Raw genomic sequence first — 15454 nt, forward strand, 5'->3', positions numbered from 1 at the left:
GTTTAAAGATAAGCTGGGTTTTCCTCTGTACTCCCTCCTCCATTGCAAACTTTTACGTGACAGAGAGCTCTCGTTATTTCTATGGCAGACATCTCACCACTCGCAGGAACATCCCCTTTTTTTTTGTAGAATTCTATGAGGGTTGCCCCTGCGAGTGTCCACCTGGAAAGCCACGTCTAGACTGCCTATTTTATAGAATCGGCCCCTTAGTCTTCACAATATACACCACTGCCAGCTCTCTGAGCTTGAATACTGGTGCATGGGCCATCAGACCATATATGCGTATGCTACTGGTACTGAAAAAAACAGTAATAACTTTTACTAGAAGAATTTTTGCTAATTAAAAAAATATTGTAAAAATGCTTCTATTTCAAGTTCAAATGCATCCATGCACATTTCAATGTTGACCTTTCTATCCATTTAATTCATGAGTCTCCTTCTATTTTTCTATAAATTATTATTTTTAGAAGTTTCCCAAAATTCATGTGCCATATTCATAGCATATCTTTATTAGTGTTGCTACATGGTGCCTCATACACAAATAAAACCTAATTATGAAACACAGGCAAAACAGAACTATAAAACCAAGACTCATCATATCTACTTGTGTTCGCTACCACTTGCCACCCATGAGCACATACGCAGATGAAACGTCATCAGTTTGCAGATGATTTCATAACTCGTCTCTTACTAAACTTGGTATTCAATGTCCTATAGATAATCCTTTTGAATTAAAAGCACTTAAAGGGATACAAAACACATTTTTTTTTCTTTCATGATTCGGATAGAACATGCAATTTTAAGCAACTTTCTAATTTACTCCTATTAGCAATTTTTGTTTGTTCTCTTGGTATCTTTATTTGAAAAAGCAGGAATGAAAGCTTTGGAGCCGGACCATTTTAAGTTGCACTTGCTGATTGGATGGCTAAATATAGCCACCAATCAGCAAGCACTATCCAGGGTGATGAGTCAAAAATGGGCCAGTTCCAAAGCTTTCATTTCTTCGTTTTCAAATAAAGATAACAAGAGAAATAGAGAATGAAGAGAAATTGATAATAGGAGTAAATTAGAAAGTTGCTTAAAATTGCATGCTCTATCCGAATCATGAAAGAAAAAAACAGAATTTATGTTTACCTGATAAATTACTTTCTCCAACGGTGTGTCCGGTCCACGGCGTCATCCTTACTTGTGGGATATTCTCTTCCCCAACAGGAAATGGCAAAGAGCCCAGCAAAGCTGGTCACATGATCCCTCCTAGGCTCCGCCTACCCCAGTCATTCGACCGACGTTAAGGAGGAATATTTGCATAGGAGAAACCATATGGTACCGTGGTGACTGTAGTTAAAGAAAATAAATTATCAGACCTGATTAAAAAAACCAGGGCGGGCCGTGGACCGGACACACCGTTGGAGAAAGTAATTTATCAGGTAAACATAAATTCTGTTTTCTCCAACATAGGTGTGTCCGGTCCACGGCGTCATCCTTACTTGTGGGAACCAATACCAAAGCTTTAGGACACGGATGAAGGGAGGGAGCAAATCAGGTCACCTAAATGGAAGGCACCACGGCTTGCAAAACCTTTCTCCCAAAAATAGCCTCAGAAGAAGCAAAAGTATCAAACTTGTAAAATTTGGTAAAAGTGTGCAGTGAAGACCAAGTCGCTGCCCTACATATCTGATCAACCGAAGCCTCGTTCTTGAAGGCCCATGTGGAAGCCACAGCCCTAGTGGAATGAGCCGTGATTCTTTCGGGAGGCTGCCGTCCAGCAGTCTCGTAAGCCAATCTGATGATGCTTTTAATCCAAAAAGAGAGAGAGGTAGAAGTTGCTCTTTGACCTCTCCTTTTACCGGAATAAACAACAAACAAGGAAGATGTTTGTCTAAAATCCTTTGTAGCATCTAAATAGAATTTTAGAGCGCGAACAACATCCAAATTGTGCAACAAACGTTCCTTCTTTGAAACTGGTTTCGGACACAGAGAAGGTACGATAATCTCCTGGTTAATGTTTTTGTTAGAAACAACTTTTGGAAGAAAACCAGGTTTAGTACGTAAAACCACCTTATCTGCATGGAACACCAGATAAGGAGGAGAACACTGCCGAGCAGATAATTCTGAAACTCTTCTGGCAGAAGAAATTGCAACTAAAAACAAAACTTTCCAAGATAATAACTTAATATCAACGGAATGTAAGGGTTCAAACGGAACCCCCTGAAGAATTGAAAGAACTAAGTTGAGACTCCAAGGAGGAGTCAAAGGTTTGTAAACAGGCTTAATTCTAACCAGAGCCTGAACAAAGGCTTGAACATCTGGCACAGCTGCCAGCTTTTTGTGAAGTAACACAGACAAGGCAGAAATCTGTCCCTTCAGGGAACTAGCAGATAATCCTTTTTCCAATCCTTCTTGAAGGAAGGATAGAATCTTAGGAATCTTAACCTTGTCCCAAGGGAATCCTTTAGATTCACACCAACAGATATATTTTTTCCAAATTTTGTGGTAAATCTTTCTAGTTACAGGCTTTCTGGCCTGAACAAGAGTATCGATAACAGAATCTGAGAATCCTCGCTTCGATAAGATCAAGCGTTCAATCTCCAAGCAGTCAGCTGGAGTGAAACCAGATTCGGATGTTCGAACGGACCCTGAACAAGAAGGTCTCGTCTCAAAGGTAGCTTCCAAGGTGGAGCCGATGACATATTCACCAGATCTGCATACCAAGTCCTGCGTGGCCACGCAGGAGCTATCAAGATCACCGACGCCCTCTCCTGATTGATCCTGGCTACCAGCCTGGGGATGAGAGGAAACGGCGGGAACACATAAGCTAGTTTGAAGGTCCAAGGTGCTACTAGTGCATCCACTAGAGCCGCCTTGGGATCCCTGGATCTGGACCCGTAGCAAGGAACTTTGAAGTTCTGACGAGAGGCCATCAGATCCATGTCTGGAATGCCCCACAGCTGAGTGACTTGGGCAAAGATTTCCGGATGGAGTTCCCACTCCCCCGGATGCAATGTCTGACGACTCAGAAAATCCGCTTCCCAATTTTCCACTCCTGGGATGTGGATAGCAGACAGGTGGCAGGAGTGAGACTCCGCCCATAGAATGATTTTGGTCACTTCTTCCATCGCTAGGGAACTCCTTGTTCCCCCCTGATGGTTGATGTACGCAACAGTTGTCATATTGTCTGATTGAAACCGTATGAACTTGGCCCTTGCTAGCTGAGGCCAAGCCTTGAGAGCATTGAATATCGCTCTCAGTTCCAGAATATTTATCGGTAGAAGAGATTCTTCCCGAGACCAAAGACCCTGAGCTTTCAGGGATCCCCAGACCGCGCCCCAGCCCATCAGACTGGCGTCGGTCGTGACGATGACCCACTCCGGTCTGCGGAATGTCATCCCTTGTGACAAGTTGTCCAGGGACAGCCACCAACGGAGTGAGTCTCTGGTCCCCTGATTTACTTGTATCTTCGGAGACAAGTCTGTATAGTCCCCATTCCACTGACTGAGCAAGCACAGTTGTAATGGTCTTAGATGAATGCGCGCAAAAGGAACTATGTCCATTGCCGCTACCATCAAACCGATCACTTCCATGCACTGCGCTATGGAAGGAAGAGGAACGGAATGAAGTATCCGACAAGAGTCTAGAAGTTTTGTTTTTCTGGCTTCTGTCAGAAAAATCCTCATTTCTGAGGAGTCTATTATTGTTCCCAAGAAGGGAACCCTTGTTGACGGAGATAGAGAACTCTTTTCCACGTTCACTTTCCATCCGTGAGATCTGAGAAAGGCCAGGACAATGTCCGTGTGAGCCTTTGCTTGAGGAAGGGACGACGCTTGAATCAGAATGTCGTCCAAGTAAGGTACTACAGCAATGCCCCTTGGTCTTAGCACAGCTAGAAGGGACCCTAGTACCTTTGTGAAAATCCTTGGAGCAGTGGCTAATCCGAAAGGAAGCGCCACGAACTGGTAATGCTTGTCCAGGAATGCGAACCTTAGGAACCGATGATGTTCCTTGTGGATAGGAATATGTAGATACGCATCCTTTAAATCCACTGTGGTCATGAATTGACCTTCCTGGATGGAAGGAAGAATAGTTCGAATGGTTTCCATCTTGAACGATGGAACCTTGAGAAACTTGTTTAAGATCTTGAGATCTAAGATTGGTCTGAACGTTCCCTCTTTTTTGGGAACTATGAACAGATTGGAGTAGAACCCCATCCCTTGTTCTCTTAATGGAACAGGATGAATCACTCCCATTTTTAACAGGTCTTCTACACAATGTAAGAATGCCTGTCTTTTTATGTGGTCTGAAGACCACTGAGGCCTGTGGAACCTCCCCCTTGGGGGAAGCCCCATGAATACCAGAAGATAACCTTGGGAGACTATTTCTAGCGCCCAAGGATCCAGAACATCTCTTGCCCAAGCCTGAGCGAAGAGAGAGAGTCTGCCCCCCTCCAGATCCGGTCCCGGATCGGGGGCCAACATTTCAAGCTGTCTTGGTAGCAGTGGCAGGTTTCTTGGCCTGCTTTCCCTTGTTCCAGCCTTGCATTGGTCTCCAAGCTGGCTTGGCTTGAGAAGTATTACCCTCTTGCTTAGAGGACGTAGCACTTTGGGCTGGTCCATTTCTACGAAAGGGACGAAAATTAGGTTTATTTTTTGCCTTGAAAGGCCGATCTTGAGGAAGGGCGTGGCCCTTACCCCCAGTGATATCAGAGATAATCTCTTTCAAGTCAGGACCAAACAGCGTTTTCCCCTTGAAAGGAATGTTAAGTAGCTTGTTCTTGGAAGACGCATCAGCTGACCAAGATTTCAACCAAAGCGCTCTGCGCGCCACAATAGCAAACCCAGAATTCTTAGCCGCTAACCTAGCCAATTGCAAAGTGGCGTCTAGGGTGAAAGAATTAGCCAATTTGAGAGCATTGATTCTGTCCATAATCTCCTCATAAGGAGGAGAATCACAATCGACCGCCTTTATCAGCTCATCGAACCAGAAACATGCGGCTGTAGCTACAGGGACAATGCATGAAATTGGTTGTAGAAGGTAACCCTGCTGAACAAACATCTTTTTAAGTAAACCTTCTAATTTTTTATCCATAGGATCTTTGAAAGCACAACTATCCTCTATGGGTATAGTGGTGCGTTTGTTTAAAGTGGAAACCGCTCCCTCGACCTTGGGGACTGTCTGCCATAAGTCCTTTCTGGGGTCGACCATAGGAAACAATTTTTTAAATATGGGGGGAGGGACGAAAGGAATACCGGGCCTTTCCCATTCTTTATTAACAATGTCCGCCACCCGCTTGGGTATAGGAAAAGCTTCTGGGAGCCCCGGGACCTCTAGGAACTTGTCCATTTTACATAGTTTCTCTGGGATGACCAACTTGTCACAATCATCCAGAGTGGATAATACCTCCTTAAGCAGAATGCGGAGATGCTCCAACTTAAATTTAAACGTAATCACATCAGGTTCAGCTTGTTGAGAAATGTTCCCTGAATCAGTAATTTCTCCCTCAGACAAAACCTCCCTGGCCCCATCAGACTGGGTTAGGGGCCCTTCAGAACCATTATTATCAGCGTCGTCATGCTCTTCAGTATCTAAAACAGAGCAGTCGCGCTTACGCTGATAAGTTTTCATTTTGGCTAAAATGTTTTTGACAGAATTATCCATTACAGCCGTTAATTGTTGCATAGTAAGGAGTATTGGCGCGCTAGATGTACTAGGGGCCTCCTGAGTGGGTAAGACTCGTGTAGACGAAGGAGGGAATGATGCAGTACCATGCTTACTCCCCTCACTTGAGGAATCATCTTGGGCATCATTGTCATTGTCACATAAATCACATTTATTTAAATGAATAGGAATTCTGGCTTCCCCACATTCAGAACACAGTCTATCTGGTAGTTCAGACATGTTAAACAGGCATAAACTTGATAACAAAGTACAAAAAACGTTTTAAAATAAAACCGTTACTGTCACTTTAAATTTTAAACTTAACACACTTTATTACTGCAATTGCGAAAAAACATGAAGGAATTGTTCAAAATTCACCAAATTTTCACCACAGTGTCTTAAAGCCTTAAAAGTATTGCACACCAAATTTGGAAGCTTTAACCCTTAAAATAACGGAACCGGAGCCGTTTTTAACTTTAACCCCTTTACAGTCCCTGGTATCTGCTTTGCTGAGACCCAACCAAGCCCAAAGGGGAATACGATACCAAATGATGCCTTCAGAAAGACTTTTCTATGTATCAGAGCTCCACACACATGCAGCTGCATGCCATGCTGTTCTCAAAAACAAGTGCGCCATACCGGCGCGAAAATGAGGCTCTGACTATGATTAGGGAAAGCCCCTATAGAATAAAGTGTCTAAAACAGTGCCTGCCGATATTATTTAACAAAAAATACCCAGATTAAATGATTCCTCAAGGCTAAATGTGTGTAAATATGATCGATTTAGCCCAGAAAATGTCTACAGTCTTAATAAGCCCTTGTGAAGCCCTTATTTACGATCGTAATAAACATGGCTTACCGGATCCCATAGGGAAAATGACAGCTTCCAGCATTACATCGTCTTGTTAGAATGTGTCATACCTCAAGCAGCAAGAGACTGCTCACTGTTCCCCCAACTGAAGTTAACTGCTCTCAACAGTCCTGTGTGGAACAGCCATGGATTTTAGTGACGGTTGCTAAAATCATTTTCCTCATACAAACAGAAATCTTCATCTCTTTTCTGTTTCTGAGTAAATAGTACATACCAGCACTATTTCAAAATAACAAACTCTTGATTGAATAATAAAAACTACAGTTAAACACTAAAAAACTCTAAGCCATCTCCGTGGAGATGTTGCCTGTACAACGGCAAAGAGAATGACTGGGGTAGGCGGAGCCTAGGAGGGATCATGTGACCAGCTTTGCTGGGCTCTTTGCCATTTCCTGTTGGGGAAGAGAATATCCCACAAGTAAGGATGACGCCGTGGACCGGACACACCTATGTTGGAGAAATGTGGGTTTAGTGTCACTTTAATGCTGTTCTCTCTTAAATTGACAGATTCTCTCTTCCTCTGATCAAGCCAATGGATTCTTTTTTTTTTTTCTTTTTAGCCAGGAATATAATGAGATTTAGAAAAGTACTAGCATTTCTTTACATGGTATTGATGTAGTTTTATGACCAACTCTGTAGAAACCTTTTGGAAACAGGATTTTTGCACTTGACATGACAGTAAATCATCACATTAACAATCTTATATCATTTAAAAAACATATTCACAAAATAATGGACTCATCTGCCATTTACGCAACAATAATCACTATTCATATTAAAGGGACAGTCTACACCAGAATTTTTATTGTTTTAAAAGATAGATAATCCCTTTATTACCCATTCCCCAGTTTTGCATAACCAACACAGTTATATTTATATATGTTTTACCTCTGTTATAATCTTATATCTAAGCCTCTGCAAACTGCCCCTTCATTTCAGTTCTTTTGACAGGCTTGCAGTTTAGCCAATCAGTGCTGGCTCCCAGGTAACTTCATGTGCATGAGCATAATGTTATCTATATGAAACACATGAACTAACATCCTCTAGTGGTGAAAAACTGTTAAAATGCATTCTGAAAAGAGGCGGCCTTCAAGGTCTAAGCTTTCAACTAAGAATACCAAGAGAACAAAGCAAAATTGGTGATAAAAATAAATTGGAATTTTTTTAAAAATGATATGCCCTATCTAGACTGTCCCTTTAAGAAAACTAAGATAGATCTTATGAAATCAGATATAAAAAAACAAGCAAAATGCAGAATATACAGCAAAAAAAAAAAATTATGTTGGAGAAATAGTTTACATGTCTAGTGTACACATCAAATATATAGAAATTGTGATTAACCCCCTCCTCTGCCTCTAAGACACTTAGTTAGCAACACTGATTAACCCAGTCACTAACAAACATAAAACCTCTCTCAAGCAACCAACCAACCACAGAGTTAAAAGGTAGAAGTCCAGAGTTCCACATCTCCCTAAGCAGCTCTCTACTGCTGCACCTCCACAGTTGCTCGTTGGCCTTTGTGGTGTCAGACACTCTTAGTACCGTCCATGGGTAATGGAAAGGGGAAACTAAAGCTCTGCACTCTGTGACCAATCAGGGGGCACTATGAATGTGGCATAAGCCTAATTTCAGTATCCCCAATGGAGCCAATTTATAGTCATTCACATCTGCAATGTAAGTTGTAACAGTAGACAGATTAGTCTCCCACAATGCAGAGGAACACTGACATAAAGACGACACTGATTTACCTTAGCCAACCAAAACCTCCATAACTATAAGATAGTGAGCACTTTGTACAGTCCTCTTCCTCTGGTCTATCAGGTGAATATCATTCTGACCCTGATATTTAAAGGTTATCCAGATTGGAGTAAAATTGCAGTTCAGACTTCAGGGGCTGAACTCACTGAATATTCAAAAGAAAACGGCAGAACTCTCCAGGACTGCAAAGTCTCTCTCATTTCTATATATGAAGGAGAGACAAGCCCAGTGCAAAACAGCACTGCATGATATGAGAGTTTTGTTATACTTCTGTGTTACCTTAACAAATTAGGATCATACTTTGTACATTTTTATTTATATGCACAAATTACATTGCACCTTGAATTGGCTGCATTGCAAACAAAAACTGATAGTTTCACAAAGTGGGAGGGAGAGGGCAGTTCCCTGGGCTGAACAGGGGAGTTCCCAGGATATGTCTGAAGCTCTCTCACAAGTCTTGTGAAATTTTCTAAACATTTTAAACAAGCTGGTCTCACTGATTAGTCTCGCCAGCTGTATGCAGGTGAAGTTTGCTAAAAATTCACAATACACTTATTTTAGCAAGTAATATATAGTAAAATATAACTAAAGACAAGTAAAGGGCCAGTAAACCCATAAAATAATGTTATATAATTCTGCACAGTGCAGAATTGTATAACATCAGCTTAGCACCATCTTTCTACCTTAAAGGATTTCAGTGAAAAATTGCTACGGAAGTTATTTTTACAGTACGCCGCTCCTGGCTCTACTGAGCGGGTCTGTTTGTTTTCCCTAAGCGCATCGGGCACAATGTCTATTCACAGCCAGCCTGATCGCGCCATTAAACTCAATGTAACTCGCTCCCGCTCTGGTCTGGTAGCAGGAGCGAGTTACATTGAGTTTAATGGTACGATCGGGCTGGCTGTGAATAGACAGCGTGCCCGATGCGCTTAGGGAAAACAAACAGATCCGCTCAGTAGAGACAGGAGCGGCGTACTGTAAAAAGTAACTTTCGGAGCAATTTTTCACTGAAATCCTTTAAGGTAGAAAGATGGCGCTAAGCTGATGTTATATAATTCTGCACTATGTGCAGAATTATATAGCATTATTTTGTGGGTTTACTGCCCCTTTAAATTGTACTGAAAACTTTACATCAGCCCCAGGGGTTCGTTCTCCAGTTTTACCCTCTCTCTCCCATGTGAAATTATGTATCCCAGAGAGCTTGATTACTTTCTATGGAAGGCACCTCTCATCTCTCTGGGACTTCCTGGTTCCTCCCCTTTTCTTAGAAAATTTGGTGAGTTCTGCCTCTGTGTAGTCTGCTCTATAATCAGAATTTGTAAAATCACAATCCTAAATACATTGCTGTACACAAAATAAAATACAAACTAGAAAGTGCAAAGTTTAAATGTAATAAAATGTAATCTGAAGTGTAAAGTGATATAAAATAGAAAGCATAAAGTGTAAATGCAGCAGAACTCTCATGTCATGCAGTGCTATATTGCTCTGGGTTTGTCTCTCTTTCACATACAAAAATGCAGGGGACGCCCCTTGCAGTGCTGGAGGCTCATTTTAGAATATCTCACCTGAGCAGAGAGGTTTTGAATATCAGGGCCCTTGTGTGGGAACAACATGGTTACAGCTTGCATGCAACAGAGACAGGAGAGATCACTACTGGGACATTAATACTGTAGGCAGACATGGGACACTTAACTTGGCTCCAAGTCAAAATATCTCATCACTATAATGATCCGGTGCTTGGTCATTGTCAAACACTAGTCTTAGGCCATTTACCACTTGGTCTTGCAACAAATAACTACAAGACTGTTTGTGAATGTGACTGACTGGGTGTTTTAAATAACACTGGAAACCAAAAGTTTTATATACACAGAGAAGGCCATTTATCATAAGGAATTGAAAAAGAAGTACCTTAAGATGATCTATTAAAAGGGACAAGTGCAAAGATAAAGCACTCTAAAATCTAGAGCATTTTATTCTTGCACCGTGTTCACCCGTAACTATGTGCTTAATTACTGCACGGGAGTAAAAAAAATAGCTTAGCATTGCTGAAATTAAACAAATAGAGCATGAATTAGTACTAGATGCTTTTAATGACATACTTGTTTAATTGGAAAAGGAATAAATAGTCCAAAGATAAAAGAGAAATTGATGTGGTAAACAGTAACCAAGGTATTTATAAAAGTACAAAAGTTAAACATGTTTAGAAACAAGACAAAATTACAACCCTAAGCCATGATTTGAAGATAGGAGGTGGAATATTTTACTAGTAACGTGAAAACATAGCTTGACGAAAGCTTAGTGGATAATGTAAACAGGTTTAAAGGGATTGTTAATCAGTAGTATCAAAATGTGTCTACAAGTTCTCAGCATACTTTTATTGTTTCCATGAGCTTTTATCATACATGAGGTTTAATAAAACGTATTACAGCAAATCAGATTAATGTCATAAAGTACTAACCAAATTAGAGAAGACTTATTACAAGCACAGAAAGTCTCACAAACAGGAAGATACAAGAGTTATTGGCAGATTGTAAACATTTTAGTAAAATATCCTAATGAGGCTCGTTCAGCAGCAGAAACATCAGAATTATTCTTTATGTTGGCAGAATTCCTTTATACGGTAAGAGACAACATATGAATGCCAATAATGGTGAATTAAGATTTCAGGTTTTACAATTGATGCAGGATGTGGCAACTAAAAAGGTCAGAGCTGAATCTATTGGAATTAACCTCTTACCTGCCTGCCAACATACTGCAAATTGAGCTATTACCTCAGATAAAACTAACAAAAACAATCAGATCTTTAGTGTTCAATTATATCCAAAAATGATTGTGCCTATCACAAGCCGTTTTACATTCTCATGCCACCTTTGCCAGGCTATAACTTTCTAATGATTAACGTGCTCTCTAGAGATGCAAGCATTAAATTATTGATAGGTTGAGTGGCTTTGGGCAGATTGGCACCATCTAGCCTCTCGCATGGCTCCTTCTCACACTATCTTTTAATCTTTCCTTACAAAGAATATCCCCATGGAGTATGGCAAGCAATGAGGGTGCTAAAAAGTTATAAGTCACTTTGTGACTGGAACTCTACAGATATCTACAGAGAAACCATTTTTTTTTCCAACAAATGCTCAAAAGTCAGAACCCACATGTCCAGCCATAGAAACTCATATTCCAAAGACGAGAAATTTATTTTTAGAAAATTGTTGCACGTATCAACAGGCCAGGCATTCAGCTATTTATTTTACCTATCATGACCCTAATTTACACAAAAAATAAAAATAAACTATAGAATAATATATATATATATATATATATATATATATATCAATGTAGCTGATAAAATAAAGCTCTCTCTGCAGACTTCTGTGATTGCCAATCAACGACCAATTATGTATTGCAAAAAATAAGTAGACTCAAAGCCAACTAAATTATAAACATTGCTTGTCTTTCAACCTCCTTATTTTCAATTAATTTATTTTTGTGAAGCTTTGAAATTTCATTACATAAGTATCCCAGCTTAGAAACATCAGAAAGTGATTATAAAGCAATGGATGTTAATCCACAGTTCCACTAACTAAACACCTGTGATACAAGCATAGCTTGGCCTGGATATGTCATCTGAACACCTGGTGGCCACATGACAGATCCAAAGTAACTTCCTGAAACAGTGAAACTTTTCTCACACATACCAACATCAGCAAATGCTGATCTATCAGCTGAACTCCATTACTAATGAATTTGCCAGGGGCACCTTACCTTGTTGTTGACAGCTGGTGACGTTGGTAATAATCCACTGCGTGTTGTATTAATGCCCACCAATGCCAGGGGCTTGCATTCAGTGCATGCACCAATAAGAAGTTGCTTTCCATCATCCACTAATAAGCTGTTGGCCACCCTTGGAGCTAACAAAAACACAGGCAACCTGGCTACCTGAACTAACTTTAATCCGAGCAATCTCTTCTTCTCCTGCCTGCAGAAAAAGCAGACAAATGTTTCCACTCTGTACTGTCTGGACCATGGGCTAGAGTGGTGTTGTGTGGTCTTCATCTCCTGTTGAAACCACTGTCCAAGAAGGTCATGGTAACAGAGCCCACAGGTGGACACCATTCCTGTAGAGTCAGCTGGTCTAGCTCTAGGAGCAGGAGGGTAGACAGTCAAGAATGGGAAGAATGGTTCCTTGTCCCCATACCTATTGGGAGGATTAATGCTTAGCTGATACTCCAAACCTTGGCCCAATTCTGCCCCACAGACATAGCAGAAGGAGGTTGGTGGTAAGTGGGTATGGTTTGATCTTTTGTTGAGGCCCACAGCGGAGTCTGTAGAAGTGAAGAACACCTGATGGTACCGTCCCAGGAAGCTCTGCACACAGTTGATAAGATCATCATTATGGGAGGCTCTGTAGATGGACCATATATCTTCCAGCACCCCAAAGCACTTCCTGCAGCTCTGCACTTCCCCTTGTTGATTAACCCCTTTGCAGTTGGGTGGGCAGGGCAGGTGGTTAATAAATGGAAAGTGCATGGTGTTCTTGGCATTACCATTGGGAATGCTGGAGCGCACCAGCCTGGCATGGTTGGCACAGTCCTCTCCACACAGGTAACAAGTTCCTTTTAGGTGAGTCTCTTCTGCCCTATGGGGTAGCTCTTTTTCGGGTGTATTGCTGCTGTCTTGGAGTGGCACCACATAGAGGCGCTGGAGAACGGGCACATTAGACAAGTCAAAGCTGTGCCACTGCTGCATGAGTGAGGTAAAGCAGCGTGTGCACGCTCGGGCACTTCCCCCAGGGGTAATTGGGTGAGCACCGGGCGGGGGGTTATGCAGCCATAGAAATGGGAAAAAGGGCGTTTCGGGTGACTGTTCCTGCTTCTGTACATGGATAACGTGACCGGCTCCCTGTAACCCGCAGATGTAGCAGCACACCCGTTCTGTGTCACACTGCACTAGGGCTTGCTGCGGCTCCGTGCACTCTTCCTCACTGTCCGCTGACAGGTCAGACAACTCAGAGTCGTAGTTAGGGTTCCAGCTTGGCGGGTGTGCCCTGCCACCCTCCCCACACTGGTAGGGCCTCTTTAGCCAATACATGCGCTTGTCCAGCGGGGTCCGGCTACGCTCGAACGCGTCCCACTGAGCTCCCAGGAAGCGCCCGCACACCCCACACACCCGAACACACCCGGAGGGACTTAGCGGTTCGGCTCCTGGCGCCGGTTCCTGCTGTTGAAGAAATGGAAAGAAAGCGCTGTCATCTCTGGCCGGGCACCGGACGGGCAACCGAACCTCCCGCCCGCGGGGCACTCCTCCACCGCAGATAAAGCAATAACTAAGCGGTGGATCACCGCCTCCGGGGGCAACCACATCGTCCTCCTCCTCCAAGGCTGCTGCCATCATTAACCGCTGCTTACGGGACCTCGGCTCGCCGCTGCCTGCTGCCAGACTCATGTCATGCGGAGAGTTTGCACACAAAAAGTTTAAATCGTTCTGTTCCGAAGTAACCCGGCCGGGTGAAAAAGAGGGGGGTCCCAGAGCTGTGAAGCCCTCAGAGGGCTATGCTGTACACAGTGAGCCCGGCGAGATCAGCCCCCCGCCCCGCCCCCGGGCAGAGCACATGGCCGGGCATGGAAAGGGGCGGCACAGGCCGCCCCAAAAAGGGGGTACTCTGTTACAAACACGCCCAAGAGAGGGGTACCCCCAAAAAATACACCGCCCATGAAGTCTACAACCAACCATATGAAATATGTCAAGGAGATAAGTAACCCCAAATAAAGTTAATTTATAGAGGTTTAAATATGACCCAAGAAATGGCGTACCCTAATATAAATATCAAATATGGGTAACCAATAATGGCCCATAAGAGCTGGGCCATCTTAAAATAACTTGCTCAAGACTGATGTAGCAAACATACAATTCCAAGAGACAGAATAATACAACAATATAATGAAAGTCAAGTGGGTACCCAATCCCATATCAGTGTGCTAGAGATTATAATTCACTCAAACAATCCCTGATATACAGTATATTATCTAATTATAAATTAACCATCATATCAGTCATATTATAAAGTGGTTACTCCTAATCTGACCTCATCCAGACTTTATTTCCCCCCAGAATATCTTCAGACAGTATTTGGGGTACAGCAATATGATGCACCACATAAGAGTTGTGTATGAAATTATCATCCAACCCCAAAAGAGAAGCCCCCTATTGCTTATAAGGGGGTCATTATATATAACTATATCATGAAGTTACCTTACAAAGAAATATGTATTTTCAAGCAATAGAAAACAATAGAATGCAATAAATGGGAGAACAGTACATTCCTGCAAGTACAGTTAATGAATAATGAAGCACCTAGTCATAATCACACTTCAGTAAGGGGATACCCCAAACAAACCCAGCATTGTTAGGATAATGCTCAACTACATAAACCCAGTATAGAAGCAATGACATCCCTAGATACAATTGCTCCATGCTTAGTCAATCCTGTCATATTTTTTTTTTACAATGAAATGTTAGAAAATGGCACCATAACTTCTTAGTTGCACAATGGAAAGGGGTATGGGGGGCATCAGAACAATCGCAACTAGGAAAAGAGAAATTCTACAAGAATCCAAGACAGAATAATATAGCCATAAAAATATTTGCTAGTTACATCCAGCCATGGGATTGAATACACTACTATAGGGAAGATATCCAGTATAGTGTAATATAAACAAACTACATGCAGAACACATTTAGATGAACCCCCAGAACTCTTTTCCAACAGTGCTATCCCAGACACAATATCCCAGTGTAATCCTATTACTAACAAGAACAAGCTAGTATAAACTAATAGGTGCAGCAGAGGAAATACACAAAGTTGGGTTTTCTGTAGTGGACTATTTAAAAAAAAAAGACACTTGTTTTTATATTTTTGAGACACGTTACTGTGCACCAATATAGTTATGGGAGTTGTCCTTATCAGTCAATAAAATTCTATCACATGAACAAACTGTGCACAACATTCATTTTTTATTTTCAAAATCACAATAAAGGCACCTTTTTTAATTAAATATATTTTTATCGCCTTCACCCCTCTACCTTGCCTAGGGCCTTTTTCCTCCTCTACAGGCCCCCACACCTTTGTCAGGAGCAGAGCAGCCTTGAAGAAATGCGCTATGCATTCACACACAG

The 15454-nt window shown here is 42.0% G+C and overlaps 1 protein-coding gene across 2 annotated transcripts in view; it reads right to left on the reverse strand.

The window, feature by feature from the left end:
• GSE1 (Gse1 coiled-coil protein) overlaps window positions 1–13801 on the reverse strand; it is a 1047037-nt gene extending 1033236 nt beyond the window's left edge. Inside the window, exon 1 of one of the 2 annotated variants that reach the window (XM_053701006.1) lies at window positions 12044–13801. In XM_053701006.1, coding sequence (XP_053556981.1) covers window positions 12044–13723 — 1680 coding nt within the window. In that variant the 5' untranslated portion in view covers window positions 13724–13801. The remainder of the gene's footprint in view (window positions 1–12043) is intronic. The other variant, XM_053700996.1, reaches the window with a different exon arrangement.
• Window positions 13802–15454: the final 1653 nt, after the last annotated feature.

The sequence above is a fragment of the Bombina bombina genome, chromosome 1 (assembly GCF_027579735.1).
Source record: "Bombina bombina isolate aBomBom1 chromosome 1, aBomBom1.pri, whole genome shotgun sequence".
Lineage (NCBI taxonomy): Eukaryota > Metazoa > Chordata > Amphibia > Anura > Bombinatoridae > Bombina > Bombina bombina.